Source organism: Harpia harpyja, chromosome 7, assembly GCF_026419915.1.
Source record: "Harpia harpyja isolate bHarHar1 chromosome 7, bHarHar1 primary haplotype, whole genome shotgun sequence".
Taxonomy (NCBI): Eukaryota; Metazoa; Chordata; class Aves; order Accipitriformes; family Accipitridae; genus Harpia; species Harpia harpyja.
The window spans coordinates 3,452,114-3,470,612 of NC_068946.1; the positions used below are offsets into that span (position 1 = coordinate 3,452,114).

General features: G+C 43.3%; 1 protein-coding gene across 2 annotated transcripts in view; it reads left to right on the forward strand.

The window, feature by feature from the left end:
* The window catches only part of MXRA8 (matrix remodeling associated 8), a 42,467-nt gene extending 24,400 nt beyond the window's left edge, over positions 1–18,067 (forward strand). For both annotated transcript variants that reach the window (XM_052791679.1, XM_052791680.1), the window contains 9 exons: positions 5,196–5,216; positions 5,651–5,959; positions 6,541–6,642; positions 7,914–8,372; positions 12,611–12,769; positions 13,876–13,906; positions 14,902–14,978; positions 16,722–16,799; positions 17,684–18,067. In XM_052791679.1, coding sequence (XP_052647639.1) covers positions 5,196–5,216; positions 5,651–5,959; positions 6,541–6,642; positions 7,914–8,372; positions 12,611–12,769; positions 13,876–13,906; positions 14,902–14,978; positions 16,722–16,799; positions 17,684–17,709 — 1,262 coding nt within the window. In that variant the 3' untranslated portion in view covers positions 17,710–18,067. The remainder of the gene's footprint in view (positions 1–5,195; positions 5,217–5,650; positions 5,960–6,540; positions 6,643–7,913; positions 8,373–12,610; positions 12,770–13,875; positions 13,907–14,901; positions 14,979–16,721; positions 16,800–17,683) is intronic.
* Positions 18,068–18,499: the final 432 nt, after the last annotated feature.

The following is an 18,499-nucleotide window of genomic DNA, read 5'->3' on the forward strand; positions in this document are numbered from 1 at the left end:
GCAAGACTCAAGGGACAGTTTTCTGTTTGAACTGCTCCAAGGACACGGCCTAGAGACCTCTGAGTATGTACGATGTCTTTCAGAGCCTGAGGCTTTTACTTCTAGTTTGCCTGCAGTTTTTGTGGCTTAATTCTTTACTTGAAAAGTGGATGGGATTCAAGAAGTAAGAGCTGGCTCTGCCTTTTACAAGGGATTAGGAAACACTTCTGCAGGCTGCTTTCCTCTTCCTATATTGTGGGACCAGCAGAACACCGCTGGGATCCTGCTGAGAGGCATGCTGAGTCTGCAGAGAACATGTCAGAGGACAGCATATAGATGTCTTTTTGTTGGTTTTTTGTGAGTACATCACACGGAGAGGACAAAGTGATTATCCATCACATGGTATTTGAAATTTTAAAATGAAAAGCTACAGTGACTTCTGTGTTGACAACTATTAAGGTATTTGGTGGTTTTGAAGCGCCAGGTCCCGGAGTCCCGTGATTACAAAAGTCTGAGGTTTTACTAGGTGCATAAATACTCCCTGATTTTATAGTTGCAGGTTGGGAAGTGTGACTCACCAAAATAACTGCTTCCAGTTTATCCCAATCCTGTAGTTCATAAGCTGTCAACTTTGCTGGGTTATGGATATGTCTCTGCCTTTGTTCAGTAGCTATTGTGTTATACAAACAATAACTTTAAAAAGCATGGCTGGGGGACATGTCTTGTTTGCTCTGCTTGTCTCACATAGCACAGTGAGGTCTCATAGCAGAGGGAGGAGACTGAAAAGAGAAAAAGGCTTATTCCTTCTTTAACTACTGCTCTATGTTCAGGTTATTGAAGGTCAGTTGTTTTAAATTCCATTTTCTCCAGGCATACAAGAGATCAGAGACATTCCAGATTCCTTAGATTTCTAGGTGATCTCATTTACAGCCATGTCAATAAGTTTGAGTCTTATCTGTGACCTGATACATGTGTGCAGATTTCCAGCATTGCTGGGGAATCAGAACAATCAGTTCTTCCTTCTTTGTCTTGTGGAGTTCCCATGCCTCTTGTAAAGACTTGTCTTTTCTTTCCCTTCTAGAACTTTGCTTATTGGCTGCTATGCCACTGTCTTTTTGATATTCGCACCTACCGCTTTGTCTGAGACTATGAATGATACCCTAGGGCGGGCTTCAGACCTGAAGCTTCTGTCCAGAATCTCTGTGTGTGCACGTGAGTGTGCGCAGACATGCAGTGAAAAACACTTTCTCTTCCACGTCTCGTCTCTGTGCTGAACTCCAACACAATACTTAACTTCGTCTTGCATGGGTTTTGTTCTAGCGCGTAATGTCACTGTAACCCTGGGCAGTTCAGCTTTGTGTGGCAACACTCAGCAAGTCAAAATAGCAGTATGGTAAAATGCAGGCAAGGCATCAACACATCCCTTTTTCCCAACAGGAAGCAACATCTCCTGGTCACTGAGGGGCAGACCTAGAAAGACCCTGGAGTATAATTATGAAGTAAGCGAGAGTGCTCCTGCCCTGCTTCTTAGGGAGCTGCTAGCAGAAGCTTTAAGAGCAGAGGGAAAAAGCAGCTGTCAAAACCCACAAGACAAGCTTTTCTTATCTAAAAGCCGTTACATTACAGACAACTTCACCGCTTCCTTGTTTCACAGAGTTGTGTTTGGAAGCGTGCTGGAGAAATGCATGTAGCTGGCTGACAGGGCTCCAGCAGCCTAGCCTGGCAAAAGGCTGCTGTGGGTGGGATAGAGAGTTAGGACCTGGGTGGTCCTTACCATGCCTGTAGGCCAGCTAAAAGATACAAAACCAGGGGTTAGTGCTATTGTTAGTTTAGGGTTGGGACAGGCTGCTGAGCAGAGCATATTGGAAGGCTTAAGTGGATACTTTTGTCGGTTGTTAGATTTATGATGCTGCATTTGGGCTCAATGGTTTTTATATTAACTTGCAAGAGGGAAGGAGAAAAGTAAATGCATTCCTCTTGTTGAGCCAGGAGAGGATGTTTCTGCAGCACCAAAATCAATTTGCTGTTAATGAGCAGTAATGTAAGACTCTGGAAGCACTGGCTGTGCAGCCAGCCAGCTCATCGACACCACTCCCTAGCACACAAGTGGCTGTTCGTGTTGTGATACTGTGTTGTTCCCTTGCCACAGGGCAAACCACCAATTCAGACACGTGGGCATTGCTTTGTCACACAGATACAAGTGGATGCTGTTGTGCTGAGAGCTGGTTGTCCTGTTGCAAGTGAGACTTTCTCCTGCGGAAAGCCGATTTGGTGCTATAAAAGAGCTTTGTATCATTCCTTTGTTGTTCTAAGCTAAATCTAAGTCCTGGCTTCCAGAGACAGAGGCTAGCAGCTTATCATATTTTACCATCAGGCATTTTGCAGCCTAATAGGAGAGACCATCAAATGATGGAATTGTCTTGTGTGTGATGTCTCTTTCTTATATCCATCCTAGACTTCGTCTTAGATTTTTTTTTTCTTTGTGGTGCTGAGATTATAAAAGTAGAAAAAATAACTTACATTTGGAGTGTCTTTGAACTGGCAGTTCAACAGACGGCGCTGCTCATTTTTGTTCTCTGGTGTCACTGCCCAGTGTTTTGTGATAGGAAAATGAAAGGAAACGGAGTTTATTCTCAGCCCATGCACTGGGGTTGTGTTAAAATAGGCCCAGTCTGGAGTTAATTTATTCTCTTTTGACGTGCATAAATTCCAGGGCTGAAAAAAAATACAGCCTTTGTCTGGAGGACATTGTGCCTGTGACATTAGCAGGACAAAACATCTAATGATCTTGCTGGAACCCACTTGGGCTTGACTGGTTAGAGAGATGAATGATGTCATTGTGTTGGGAATCTGAATCGTACTCTCAAAGCGTGATGCCAGGAGACCTCCTAGACCTCTCCTACACAAAAAGCAGGAGGGACTGGACCAGAGAAACGCAGAAACAAAGGCATTAGTTCATGTCTTGCAAAGTTCTTCCTGCATAGATCTGAGTCACATGAGTTGGAGAGAGTTGCAGTTGTGTCCAGAGCATTACAGTGTTAACTGTACAGACCAGGAACGTGAACAGGAGAGATTGGGGGGGGCATGCTCCCAAAACGAGGATGTGTTTGCCCAGCAGAGTGCTGACAACAGTGCGTGTCGTGAGTGTAAAGCAAAACAGCCAAGTCATATCACTCCTCATTTGACAGGTAGATTCAGCATACTACAGTTACAGAATTCCCGCAACGCATTAATCCCACCATCAATTTTATAGGAGTTTGGTTTGGAGTCTTGGAGACGAAAGTTATCTTTTGGCCTTCAATCTAGCGCATCAGGAGTGTGGATCCACTTCCCTGTACTTGGGCAGTTCTAGCCCCCAGCAAATGAGCTGGGATCAGCTCTGTCTCCAAGTCTATTCAGGCCTTTGCCTTAGCAGAGAAAGTTGACTGAGATGTGGGTGTCTGCTGGGGAAGAGATGGAAATGAAACTGTCACATTCATTTCACAATGGTCAAACAGCACAAAAATGAACATGGTTTTAACTGGTCACATCTGGGTAGTACCCCTCTACTCCGCTCTGGTGAGACCCCACCTGGAGTACTGTGTCCAGCTCTGGAGTCCTCAGTACAGGAAAGACAAGGACCTGTTGGAGCGGGTCCAGAGGAGCACCACAAGAATGATCAAAGGGATGGAACACCTCTCCTATAAGGAAAGGCTGAGAGAGGTGGGGTTGTCCAGCCTAGAGAAGAGAAGGCTCTGGGGAGACCTTATCGCGGCCTTTCAATACTTAAAGGGGGCTTATAAGAAAGATGGGGAGAAACTTTTTGGTAGGACCTGATGCAATAGGACAAGGGGTATTGGTTTTAAACTAAAAGAAGATAGATTCAGGCTAGGTAAAAGGAAGAAATTTTTTACAATGAGGGTGGTGAAACACTGACACAGGTTGCCCAGAGAGGTGGTAGGTGCCCCATACCTGGAAATATTCAAGGTCAGGTTGGATGGGGCTCTGAGCAGCCTGATCTAGTTGAAGATGTCCCTGTTCATTGCAGGGGGGGTGGACTAGATGACTTTTAAAGGTCTCTTCCAACCCAAACTATTCTATGATTATATGAACTGTTCTTCGTCTACTGTTTCTGCTGGTGCCTTGTCGTTTATGCAGAACCAATACCAGATCCTGTGGGATACTTGGAAAGTAATGGGCACATAGTGAACAATCCAGACTCGATAGAATTGATCAATTTGTGAGCCAAGGATGTTTTGTAGGCAGCAGGCTTCAAGGACGCTTTGCTTGTGGACACATATTTAGCTAACGGTAGTAAGAGCATTCCAGATGCCTTTAGAAGGCCTTGAACAGAATAAACAAGAAGACAAAAAAAGAAAGATGCCAATTAGAAGAACACAGGTGCGCATTCCATGATAAAGGGAACTTGGCAAAGAACCTCAATTCCACAGCTTATCTTGACCAATTAGACTGAGACAAGTTTCGCATGTTTTAGTTAATACAACCAATTATGCCTTATGTTTATGCACGTGTACAGTGTTGTTATAACCAATCATTAGGTGTAACTAGGCGCATGGACAGCTCATGCTAACCAATCTCTAATTTGCTTATGCGCGAACAGTAGCTAGAATGAACATATAAACCGAGCTATCTTGGCAATAAAGTGGCATCTGCTTGATCATATTGATTGTGTGCAGTGTCCGTGACTTCCGCGTCAACAAGATCCTAAGATAATACTGGTGCCTCCCTTCCCCCTGCCCGCTCCTGCCTCCTTGGGTTCTTGTTTTTGTCTTACCCAACTTTTGTTAAATAGTTTCCTCTTGGGCGGAAGAGGCCTTTCACATAGTTTTGGTGGGTGACGCGCTGACAGATACCTTTGGTGTAACGTTTGAATAGCATGGTGGAAAAAACTCTGTGGCTATAGATGCTATGAAATAAAGACATGGGCTGTATGAAATTCAGTTGCAGGCTAAGTATATCCCACATTGCTCTTGAGTTTGTTGGGTCAGGCACTGTCTTTTGCTCTAAGTGTACAGGATCTGCTGCAGCATGGACCAACCAAGGTCTGAGCCTCTGGGCTTAACCACAATACACATGTTAAATAAGTATATTAACAGAAAAGGGAGGACTAGATGGAATAATAACAGAGGAAGTGGCTGCTGACTATGAGTGTATTTGTAGTTGTTTCTTTTTCTTTTGTTGTCAGTAACAGTCTTTTTTTTTTTCTTCTTTGACAGGTTCTGTTTATTTATATTCAGGTGAGTGACATCTTTGTAATCTGCCTGGTTTTGTGATCATGAGAAGAAATGAGAGGAACCCTGATTCCATGACATGCAATGGGGGTTTCACTGCTGACTTCCATAGGCATGAACCATGCATCCCATGAACTAGTATCTGTAAACTTTGATTAAACTGGGATTTAGGATTAGGAAGGGTAGGTAGGACAGCTCAAATCTCCAATCCTGTTAACAGACATCATAGACATTGCTTTCACTGAATGAAATCAGTGTTCGTAAGTGGCTTTCTATTGTATTTCTTCATGAGAGCGCTCTATGTTGGTCTTGAAAGTTACTTTCTGTTGGGTAGAAGGTGGGCAGAGATTCTAGGACTGGTCTGAGTCCTACTCTAGTGTCTTCTTCACATGCCATTAATCTGGTAACTCTGTTTTTTGTTCTTTGCTCTTGGCTCTCAGTCCCAGCTGATGCCTCAAACCCAGACAGTGTTGTAGTGTCAGTGTTAAATATCAGTGCTACACTGGGGTCACAGGCTGTTCTGCCCTGCAAGAGTTACCGCATGGTGTGGACCCAGGATCGTCTGAATGACCGCCAGCGTGTAGTCCACTGGGATCTGTACAGCAACTACTATGGAGATAACAAGATGGAGAGGCTATGTGACATGTACTCCGCTGGAGATCAGCGTGTATACAGCTCCTACAACCAAGGGAGGATATTCATGCCCCAGAATGCATTTACAGATGGCAACTTCTCCTTGGTGATCAAAGGTAACTAAACAGCATCTTTTCTCCCTATGCTGTCTGCAGAATGGAGGATTCATGACTAAATTAACTTTGTGTTTTTCAGTGAAAGTGGCTATTTTACAGAGCATTTTCTGTAAATAAATAAATATCAGTCTAATGAGGTCAATAAGGTTCTCTGAAGCACTGGCAATAGTGTTTTATTTCCCTTTGAAACAGTCCCATTTTAAGAGAGGATTGGTAACAACTCATTGCCTCAAAGTCGCTTGGGCTTCTTGTGGACCTTTGACTATTTCGGTTCCTGAATTATAAAGCCAAGATTGTCATTCTTCCTATGTCTGCTCTTAGCTAAACTTAAATCAGCTTTCTCTTTCCATCTCTTAATACAACTGTGTTCCACACAAGCAAATATACTGAACAAATTATTATATTAGGTGAGATGATTCTTCTCTGTTTAGCCCACCCTGGTGATAAGGATGGGTTAGAACTAAGTTATATAAAGGCCCTTTTGCATCCATACAAGCATTTGGGAAACAGTATAAATGACAAAAGTAATCATTGCCTCAGTATAAAACATTCAACTTCCCTTCTCTTCTCTGTTGTACTAGATGTTGCAGAGAGTGATGAAGGCACATATTCTTGTAATCTTCACCATCACTACTGCCACTTATACGAAACTGTGAAAATCCAACTAGCTATCACCAAGACAGGTAGGTGTGGCAGACAGCTTGGTGTTCCTTTCTGCAAGGGACCTGGTCTGGCAACTGGAGTCCAGTGGCCACCAGGACTCTGTTGGTGGGGTTTGTGTGCTGATTCACGGTAGGCCTTGCATGCTGTTCTGCTAGTGTCAGAGAAGAGTGGTGTGGATGCAAGGTTTTGCCCATGCCTTCTCAGTTGCAGGTTCAGGGCACAGATGCCGCAAGAGGCTTGGAAAGCATCGGAGTCAGTGATGCTGACTATGCTGTTTGCGATCAGATTCCATGAGTTTCAGAAATTTTATTCAATGTGTGTATTTATGAACCTCTCTCCTTTCTTGGCATGTGCCAAACAATGCATGGAGCCTGTTAAGTTAAATGTTTACTTTAGGCAGCCCAATTAGCTAACTGTCCTGTTACTGCTCCAGCAGTAGAACATCCCTAGTAACAATCCATCATCTGTCAGGTTAGCCACAAAGATCTGCCTTGTACATTGGTTGGTGAGCTAACCCTGAAAAGTCTGTAGTTAAAAAGCCTCCTCAAGTTACCACACCTTAACTCCAGCTCTAAAAGCAAGCTTGTAAGGGATCTTGGCAACTGCAGTGTGTGCCACCCATGCCACCCATGCACCACTACTGTGTCATTTAAATCAACCTTTGTATAATGCACCAGTGGAGCTGCTGGGGCTGATTGTGCTGGGAAGCTGTTGAAGGGCTGATGGGGTAGTAGAGAAGTGCATCTCTTCTGCTGCTGTTCTCACAGCTTCTGTGCAATAAAAAAACCCAAGCAGGCCTGTGAGCCCCAATCTCCTCATCTGTGTTTTGGTTCTTTTGTTACTCCTTTTCAAGAACAAAATACAAAACAGTGGTTCTTGAGCTCCTCCAGTAATTAGGGCATTTGTGGGTAGGAAAGCATTTCCTGCTTGGAGAATTGGGATACAGCATATTGAAGATGAAATCTGTTATTCTCGTTCCATTCTTAGTCTGTAGAGAGAATATACTTCCTGCTTTCTGAAGCAAAAGATTAACTCTCAGTTATAAGGAAAAGAAAGTGGTCTTGCTTAATGCAGTGACCTAGCATGTAGAAGATAAAGGTGTATTTCTTTAAATGAAGTAAGTGTGAACAAGGCACACTGTCTGTGTGGCACTTCAGGATCCTTGGAGGGGATGTTTTATAGGATTGCAGGGTCTAAGAGCAATCTTATGTGTGCCTGGGTGTCATTAAGAATAGGACAAGTGTGTAAAGATGCACATACCAAGGTTGCACAACTTGTATTGTCTCCACAGCTGAGGATGCAAAGCAGTACTGGGATGGGGAAAAGCCTGTGATTCTTGCCCTAGAAGGCAGCACAGTGATGCTCCCCTGTGTGAACCGTAACCACATCTGGACCGAACGGCACAGTGAAGAGGAACAACAAGTAGTCCACTGGGACAGGCAGCCCCCGGGGGTTCCTCATGACCGGGCTGACCGCCTCATTGATCTGTACGCCTCTGGAGAGCGCCGCTCTTACGGACCTCTCTTCATTCGTCAGAAGATGAACATCACTGACACAGCTTTTGCCCTGGGTGACTTTTCCCTGCGGATTTCAGAGCTGGAAAGTGCAGATGAAGGCACTTACTCCTGCCACCTGCACCATCACTACTGTGGTCTGCATGAGCGCAGGATCTACCAAGTCTTTGTGACGGAGCCAGTGAGAGAGAAGAAGGTAGTGAACCTTACAACTCACAACATTGCCCCAGCCATAGGTAAGTGGCCTCTGGAAGTGGTTCTCCTGATTGAGGAAGAGATAAGTATCTACAGTTGCAACTCTGAGCTCTAAAGAGCTCAGTAAGCCACAGGACAGGAACATAACAAGTTACTCCCCATCATCACCTCAAGGAGGCCTTTGCTCTAAATGCCAAACTGTCCTTGCCTTTCATGTTCCTCCACAGTGGTCTGCAGGGATCACTTAGTCCCAGCAGGAGGGAGCGTGTCAAGGCAAGGCAAACCAGTGCCCTGCAGAAGTACCATGGACACCACTGAAGTGAAGGTGCCACTTAGAGCAACACTGACGTTTCCTCTGTGAAGGTTTCTCACGGTTGAGCCAGCAGCTATTCCTGCCCTTAGGGTTAGAAAAGCAGGTGAGGTCTTGCCTCCCTTGCTACTAGTATATGGCTCTAGTGTATGGATCTGTCTGTTTCTGAGCTGTTTCCATTACATTGGCATACCTGAAGCTGCACGCGTAGCAATACTAGTGAGGATTCTGTAGAGCTGCTTTAAGACTGTGCTGCACCAAAAGTGGAGTGTCCCACCCATCAGGGTTAATTACCCTGCTTGCAGTGTTGTAGTGACATCATGTCCAGCTTCTGTTTTCTTTGCTCCAGGGCAATTCTGCAGCTTGTTCTGCTCTGCAATGCTGACATGCCCTAAGGCAAACAAGCTGTTTTTCTAACAGGCTCCCTTTCCTCATTGCTTTTATGGAACGGGAGAAGGTGTGGGGCGGGGGTTGATTCTGCTCTGCCTTTGCTGTTACAACATGCCACTATTCTCACCAGTGTAGATCATAAGTGTTTCTCTCCCCGTTGCACGGGGGTTTAGGCTGTGCAAGATGCCAGACTGTGCAAAATCGAGCACCAGGAATTTTCCTCCACCCTTCAGCTTTTCTTTTTTTTGTCTTAAACCAATTTTCACATTTTCCACTGCAGTGAGCTATCATCTGACAGCCTGTCCAAACTCAAAACCGTCATGCTTCATTCAGGCAGAAAAATAAAATAAAAATTCCAAGTTGAATTTTTTTTTAGTCTTTTGGGTATAGTTCCTTATTAACATTTTAAAATATTCATTGTGGTTTAATATTTATTGGCTGCTTCATACAGAATTTTGACATCCTTCATACATTTTTAAATAGGTCTATTCTTCTCTAGCAATTGGCTTTTTCAAGTCACAGAAACCTAAACCTCCCCTATGGGACTCAGGTTGGTGTCTAGAAAACCCAGGCGGTACTAAAGAGAGGTGGCTGTTGGTGGTGAGCTGACAGGGAAGCCGGGACATAAAAATACAAGTCTCCATGCCAGCAGCCCTTTTGCTGCCCTTGAGCCCTATCCAGATCATATTGTGCAGATGGAAACTAGGTCTTGTTTTCAGAGTTGTCCACCCAGGAATTTATACCTCTCTTTCCCGGACGTTGTCCTGGTTGTTGCTGAATAGTTACCTACCTGCTCAGAAGTTAGACAGAACCTACAAGTAATTTAACCTGCCAGGGCTCTCTTAGTTTGGCAGTAGTACCCTCAGCGCTGGAGGAACTTGCCTTCCTGAGAAAAGCCATTTCCACTGTCAAAAAGAACAGCCTTAGAAGAGCTTTGTCCCCTATGGGCAGTGAACGCTCAGCTGGTCTGAGGGCACCACACACAAAAATGTGCTGAGTCGATGGGAATGTGAAAGAAGCTGAGACATCCGGAGTGCCTTTTTCAAACCCATTGCTGATGAGGAGCCTGCTCAGACATGCCCTATTTGTGTACAACAGGAAAAGCTGAGATACTGCCCCATTCCACGAAAAACTGTATAGAACTCTTCTGGGGATATAACATAAAGCTAAAATGAAACATGAGGAGATAACAAAAGCAAAACAATGAGCTTTTTCAGCAAGCAGCTATAGTTTCTGGCATAGCTCCAAGGCCCGGAGCCATTTCCAGCCAGGAAACTTCATCCTGTTTCGAATATAAGCATGAGCCTCAGTTTTGCTCTCAGTCTCAGCAGTATAAATGTGGTGTACGTCTACTAATTCAGTGCATTTTTACTCTGCATTTGCTCTGGAGCAAGTGATTGAAGAATGACATCTGTTGTGTCTCATGCTTATTGCTAAACTATTCTCAATCCTTTGCTAGCCTTGAAAAGAAAATGGGCCACATAGCCAGCATTTGTGAGCTCTCTTCATAGAGAGCTCTCCGTTTTTCCCAGCAGAAGAATCTGACCCTTGATGCTTTGGTAAAGTAATGTAAAGACACCTCTGTTCTAACCGCCCCCCCCATTAGAACTTATTTTCCAGTAGTTAAATGAGATCAGGTGAGTGAATTGGAGGCAGATGGGCACGCCATGTTGAGATGCGCTGAAAGATCAGATCTTGGTTACAGAATAAACCTTTGTCACCTCAGCTGAAATTCTGGTATAACACTAGGATGAGGAGGAGAGTCTGTATTACCTTGGTGATACTATTCTAGGCGCTGACATTCATCTGCTGGGTATGACTGAGTTACTCTCTACCTCAGTTTCCCCAATTATAAAATGGGATATATTCTACTGCCTTCCTGGTGATGCACTTTGAAGTCTACCAGTGATGCTTTGTCAAAACACTGGTATGATAAGTATTTTTAGTATTATTTGACTGAGTAAGCCAAGGAGGCCCAAAGTTATTGAATCTGTTTCCACTGTTTGTTGTTACAGTGAACTCTCTAATGTTGACTAAAGTTAAACTCGGCTCCTACCCTATCTTGCAGTACTGTGGGAAAGCAAAAAGCCAGGAATAGAATGCATTTATGTTTGCTGACTTCTGGCTCAACAGCTGCTCTAGTGGCTACCATCTCTCATTATGGCAGCTGCTGAAGAAGCCTTTCATGATCCAAAGATTTGTTAAAGTAGAACTGTCACGTATACTGTTTGCAGCTTTGCAAGTGGGATTTTTGGTTTGGTATTTTTTAGCTTAGTAGTGGTTAAAGACACGTGCTAGTTTTCAGCGCTATAGCCAGCAAGCACACGGCATCTAGCAATGCCAGTAAAAAGTAGAGTGTTGCTAGAGTGGAGGGCTGGACTACCAGAACACAGCATATGCTAAAACCTCTCAATTTTCTAGGACACCTGTTAGCGTTAGCGAACGATCATCTCTGGTTTCAAAGTGTTTATTTCAATCCACTATCATCTTACTTGATTTTATTGCTGGTGGGTTGGTGTTTTGAAATGCTGGAAACAAACTACCCGACAAACTGGAAGTAGTCACTATGCCAGCAGTTCCAAACCCATCAACGTTTCTCACACTAGAATGCTTCTGTTAAATGGTACTGTGGCTTTTGGGATATTTTCCCTCATCTTTCCCCTTATTCCTTCTGACTAATTTACAGGGTTAAACTCCCAAGAGAATGATAGGCCAGAACTCCATACTGCTTCTTGCCAGGTGCCCTCCGAATGTTCCCTCTTAGGGGGACAAGGTGTCACTTTCAGCTCTGTTTTGAAGAGAAAAGACTCTCCCAGCACAGTGTGTCTTACAGCTTTGCTGTCTGTGCCTGGGCTGGATTTGTCCACTCCTCTGACTATTGCAAGCAGAGAAGTCGCTTCCTCTTTATATGTGTAAAACATTGACCTATTTATTTGAGATCTGCAAAAATGTTCCACGTAAAAGTTTTGAGTTACCCTTCCCTGTGCTGCGGAACTGAAATGCTGCTGCACCCGCAAATGGAATGGAATCTTGGCTTTTCTTTGTGGGTTTTCATTTTATTTATTTTATTGATTTTTATTTTATTTAAAAGGAAACTCATTCTTTGGCATTGAAAATTCCTCCCACTCTGTAAATTATAACCCTTGGCAGGGAGGGGCTGCTTCATACTTCAGCCGTCTGGAGCCGAAGCAACGTGGTGCGTGTGTTGTAAGGGACCCAGAGGAGGGTTGTGTTACCCTGCAGAAAGACTTGGGGCTGTCTACCGTGGCTTCTTTCTGGACTTCTCTGCAATAAACAAGAACACACTGATAGCCAGGCATCAGGAAGGGAATGCATGACAGTCACTGTTAATATTTCATGCTCCTGGGAAGTATAATGGTCTTGTGAAGAGCACAGGCACCTTCCATCTGACAGAGGTGCAGTATGTTGTATATTAGGCAGCCATTTGCCCTTTACTTCATGCAGTTTAGAAGAGTTTCTCACTGAACATGCTTTTTGGGTCCACATCTGGGCCCACGTGTGAATGTGCTTTGCTTTGGATGCCAATTCAATTATCAGCCTGTTTTCCTCTATCATCAGATCCAAATGTTGTCAGGGGCCACAATGTAATAAATGTCATCATCCCTGAGAGCCGGGTACACTTCTTCCAGCAGCTGGGCTACATCCTGGCAACTCTCCTGCTTTTCATTGTCCTCCTCATCATTGTTGTCCTCGTCACCCGCAAGCGCCGGCAGAGAGGTAAGTGCTAGAAAAGACCAGCCCTATAGTGCTTATAGGGATATCCCATGACAGCAGAGCTGATTCTGCAAATAATTACTGTAAAGCACGATGCTGAAGGCAGTGATCCTCTTCTGGAAAACCGGCAACCTACGCAGTGGGGAAGCTTTGCAGGTGCTGATGCCAAGAGAGATTCATTAGTGTGGTGTAAAAATTTCCAGGTCTTGATTTGCTGAGTTGCTCTGTTGTAAGGGACAAGAAAATTAGAACTACTAGGTAGTTGCTCTTTACAAGTGGAATTTATTTAGAGCAGAAGGCCCACATGCATCCATTAAGAACTAAGATGTCTAAGTCCTTGCTGGACTCCCTGTGCTGGGTGATTCTCTGTGTGTAATTAGATAGATGGACAGTGAGATCTTTTGGTGACTTCCACACAAATAGTTTTGGATGCAACACAAAAAGCAAATACCAGGGAATGTCTGTCTTCTAGTGTGTTCTTTGCAGTACCACATTCATCCTTATTTACATGTCAGGGGATTAGCACCAACACAAAATGGGGCTATCTCCACTGACTTAGGTGGAGTTACTTTGCAATCACAGAGGGGACAGGCTCTTGGCCCTGACCTTTGAATAGAAAAGAAGAGCCTGAAATCATCCCTCCTCGCAGAGTGGGATGAGACAGGAGTGTAGTTAGATACCTGGCATGTGGGAGGCTGATGAAAACCAGCATCTATAGCATGTGATGGATGCAGGCCTAAGCAATAAGCTGGGGATGGACGAGTGCAGCACCAGCACACAAGAGATGGCAGGTGTGGTTAATATTTTTGTAATAAATGGGAGGTGGAAAGAAATGAAATATGGCAATGGCTATAGTTTCTCATGGCTGCTCATCCATAGATCTGGGAAGACCACTGGAAATCTGGTGAGTAAAGGAAAGGGACGCTCCCTGTGGCAGTGGAACACACATGAATTCTTGTGTATTGGAGGGCTTGTGAAAGTGACCATTGTAAGCATCACAAATAAGGAGCACTGTGAATAAGTACTAGGTGTTATTGTTATCACTGTTATCTCGGAGGGGTTGGTTGGAGTGGATACGACTGCTCATTCTGTTTCTTTTCCCTGTTTAGGTTATGAATACAATGTGAAGAAATACGGAGAGTAAGTACAATTACAGGGTCTATTATCTAGGATTAGATTGCATAAAAATGAACTTATGGGCCCCAACCCTCAGCTGTCATTAAGAGCCTAAAACAGCTGAGGATCTGGTTAGTATGAGTGCAGCCATGTAACGCATAAGCTGGTTGATAAAGTTTATTCCTTGCTTTCCACCAATTCTTTTGCAGCTTTACACTTAGGTCATTATTAGTGTAATGTTCCCAGGAATATACACTTGCATAATGATTGCATATCAGGGAGCAACTTCCATGCTGTCAAAGTATGGAAAGAGAGAATGGTTTGTAGGGCTGATTTGGCAATTGCATTTCCTCTTGTTATACTTCGGGAACTGATTCACAGATCATGTTTCTGTGAGATGTCATTAGGAGTTAGTGGTAAAGGGGTAACACACAGATCTGCTGTAAACCCTACTGTGAGATGGGGCCAAGATTGTGTAGCTGGGTTCCTTTATGTTTTATTATATATTATTAAAGTGGAGGAGATGGGGAAGTTCCAGTACAGATTGGCTCCCCATTGTTCTAAGCTCTGGACAAACACATGGGGAAAAAAGAGCCAGCTAGCCAGAGATCTCAAGGTGTTAATAGGAAAGACAGTAAAAGGAAGAGAGAGGAGAACTGGATTCACTAGTAAGCAGTATGACCTTCTGAAATCTGTTTGATAGCTTAGGGGCAAAGACAGGAAAAGTACCCATGTACAATGGCTGGCAATGCTGTTATCCATCTGTCATGCTTTCTCCAGGGAAGCTTTGTAGAAACTGGAAAGGATTCTGTAAGGATTGCTGTGAAAATCACCAGTACTTAATAGAGAATGAAATCTTCTATGGATTTTTTTCAACTTTTTTCCAGCTATATAGCAAATAAGCACTGTAAATTGAATTCTTTAAAGTAGCATTAGAAGAGCTATTGTGAAAAAGTGTGAAAGGAGCCGGTTATTAAAGGATGTGACAATACCATTTTTCATTGTTATTCCTTTTTCAGGAAGGATGTAAATCTTAAAGAATTTACAGTCGACACAACAGATCTGACTCAATACAAAAGTGAAGACATCAGGCTGGGTATGCATCAACTAGCAACCATTCTCCAAACCAGGTCAAAACTCATTACAACTGAGGACTTTCTAATGGCATGTAGATGCCCATTTTGAAGTGACTTAACCTCCTGATTTTAAATGGCAGCTTTGAGAATCTCAACCCACAAGCCAGTGCAAGCAGGGGGACTGCAGGTGGAGAGTGCAGTCCTGACGTTTAACTAGAGGCTGATTGATGAGGTTGGTCAGTAATGGGGCACCGTGTCTTTTGTTTCACCTGGAGTTTTGGGGGTTCTTTGACATGCACCTGAACGCCAAATTCAAGTGAGTGCAAAACAATGTGGAATGAGATCAAGACAGCATCTAGGGAGGAGGATTCCTCAAATTTAAGCAGTTTGTGTAGGGAAGCGGATCAACAAGGCAGTTCTCTAGAATCTCCTGTCCAAGAAACTAAAAGCATTTGTCAATATGAATATCATCATTCTACAGTAAATAAAAACTAGCTCAAAGTGAGTGATCTGGAGAAAAAAAATTAGATCAACAGTCTTTAGTACTAACTACTGACCTTAATTTCTCTTTTGAAAGTGGGTATGAACTGTCATTGACTGAGTTGGGGATAAAGAGAAGTCATGAGTTAGCTGAGTTCATTGCCTTCACCTTCTATTGAAGCCAGTTTGGTTTAACTTTCTACAATTTCATCTTCCCTGGATGTCAAATAATTTAGTGAACAGTTGAGCCTTCTATCAAGATCTGTGATAGCAATTAGGACAAATAAACGTGGGGAACATGATAGGAAGAAAATTTGCAACAAGGGTCCTAGAATACAAAAGACAGAAAGTACAAAAAACACTGGAACTCATGGTAACATGAAACATACTGAAAAGAGGGGAAGGAAACTAATCTCATTGGTGATCTGTGAAAGTATTTTTGCTGGGATATGTGGGACTGACTCAGGGAACTTACAACATTCCTGAAGATGGATGCTGCTCCTTACTAGAGCTTGAAGGTGCAGCCTTGAGTTTATTGTGTCAGTGATTGATGAGAGGTGTCTTCTTGCTTGGACTTGGAGTGGATTGTCTGTAAAGCAAATTTGATCCTCTTGTATGCACTACCCTGAGATTCCTGAAGACTTGCCATGATGCCAGGTTCATACCTGCTGCAACTTGTTGTATGTCCGTGAACATGTCGATAAACCAGGAAGCAATTGAGTCTGTCCCTTTTTTTTCTCTGTGCACCCCCAGTAAATGTACAACCTTTAAAAGAACAAGCTGACAAACTTTAGGTCCCAAGTTACAGAATTGCTGTGAGGGCCCCAGTAACCAAGAGGTAGATAGATACAGAATCTGAAGTAAAGAACAAAGGAATTGCAGAGGGTGGGTTGCAAACCAGGACAGCAGCAAGTATGAATTCTTCTCTGTGTGTCTCAGGAGAGCTCCCCTGTGAGCAAATTCTTTGAATAACTGCATCAGTCACCTTCAGGTGAGCTTTGCATAGATAATCCGGAGCTTTTTGTTACATGCTGGTGCCTATGAGGAGCAGGAAACTGAAGTATGCATAACTGATTAGTGCCAGGGGCAAAAATTAAGTTGTAGCAGCTTTCCTTTTCCTGCTGAGCGGCTGAGTAACTCCGTGAGTTACTCCTAGAGATATGGAGATGCCAGGCCTAGAGTACTTCCAAGGATGGACGAATCACATGTCTGCCTTGCCTGTAAAGCTTTGTTTTCTTTTAATGTTGTAATGGCTGTCTGAATTATACTCCTTCCTTACACAGATTACAAAAACAACATCCTGAAGGAGAAGGCTGAGCAAGCCAGAAGCTTCCCAGCAAAGAACATTGATTTAGACAAAGGTAATAATGACTTGCTTCACCCTAATTGGTGGCTGTAGGAACCTTCTGATGGGTTGAAGGAGGGAGGAGGGAAGAAGCAGTGAGCTGACCAAGCCACAGCTGAATGAGGAATGATAAACATCATGACAAATGACAGCAGGAATGAGAAGCTAGTTCCCTTTCTATCCTTTCATCATGGAGCCACAAGATGCAAGCAGTGATTAGGCATTTAAAAACTTCTGGCATGGCACACATAGAATTTTTCTTTATTGGAAAAAGAATGCCTCGCAGGGCTGGAATAGTGCATTCTGTACTGTAACCTCAGAGGGAGATGTATCTCAAAAATGTCCTGGCATGGTGTTTGAGAAGAAAACACTGTGCAGAAGAGAGTGTTTTGAGTTGAGTTAATTTATGGGTAATGGGCAGTCACTTACTTCATCCAACAAAAGCAAACAGCTCTCCCTCCCTAGGGGCTGAATCTCCTTTTGCTTATCCAGTATTAATCCTGAGTATTACGCCTCAGTTTGTAGAGTCACACTTATGTCAAGCAGTGCTTGTAAGAAGTTGTTAGATTCGATGACTCTTTTCATATGAATTTAGAATGTAATAAAAGTGAATGAAATTATATCAAGAAGGGAATGGTCTGGAGAGTCCGTGAATTGCTGTAGACCTGCTGTTCTTGATGGAGTTCTCATGATATTTTTGCCTACATTCTGCAGAGATGATCTGTGCAATAGTTTATACACAGTGTATCTTACTGTGGGCTTTATGAAGAGGATATTGGGGACACGGTGGACTGCAAATGGTCACTTGTCACTGTATAGCTAAGTCCATATTACAGTGTGCAGCTTTGGATGGTTTGAAATACCTCTTCAAGTACTGACCTCCTTTCAATTTGCTTTCAGATTTCAGGAAGGAATATTGTAAATGAAGACATTCCCAAGCTGCTGGCTGGACCAGAAGCTTCAATCAAAGACAGATAAATGGAAGAGAGATGCCTTTTCTTAATATCATGTCCCTCCAGTTACCGTAGATTTTTCACATAGACTTTCTCCCCACTAAGCACAAGGGTATTTGCAAATGCTTCTTGAAAGAGTTAGACTGTCTGTCTTGTGTGCACTTATGATGGGTTTGGGTTGCCTTTTCTTATTCTGTTCTCCCAATCCTCCATTCCCCTTTTCTTTCTTGATATTATTGTTGGTTTTATGCATCAATGATTTTTATGAGCTGAATCAGCAGACCTTTTGCTTTGATGTTACTGCTTTAAATAAACCAACCTGCATCACTAATCTTGAGCCATCATTATATCAGGCATTTTTCTATGTAGTGTATTCGTCATTCAGAAAAATAATAGGAAAGCCTGATTGTGATCTCTCATGGGCTGGCATAAATCAGTGTCATGTAGCACTTTACGTATTCCAGGTGAAGTACAAGGAGTACACCCCTTCACAAATGATGATGTAAATAGCTCATTTTATGAATGGGGAAATGTCAATATCCTCATTTTACAGGGGAAAGGGAGGCACACAAATGACCAAGGATAGGGCTGGGATCAGCTACAAAGAACTCTGGAAGCCTGCCTCTGTATTTCTCACTCTAAGCTTGTTTGTTGATTTGTTTTTGTTTCAGTGCAGACCAAATCAGATTTGGCATGAGCAGACACTTTCAGCTGAAGTTGATGGAGTTACAGTGCTGTAATACCAGTCTCAGTTAGATCAGAA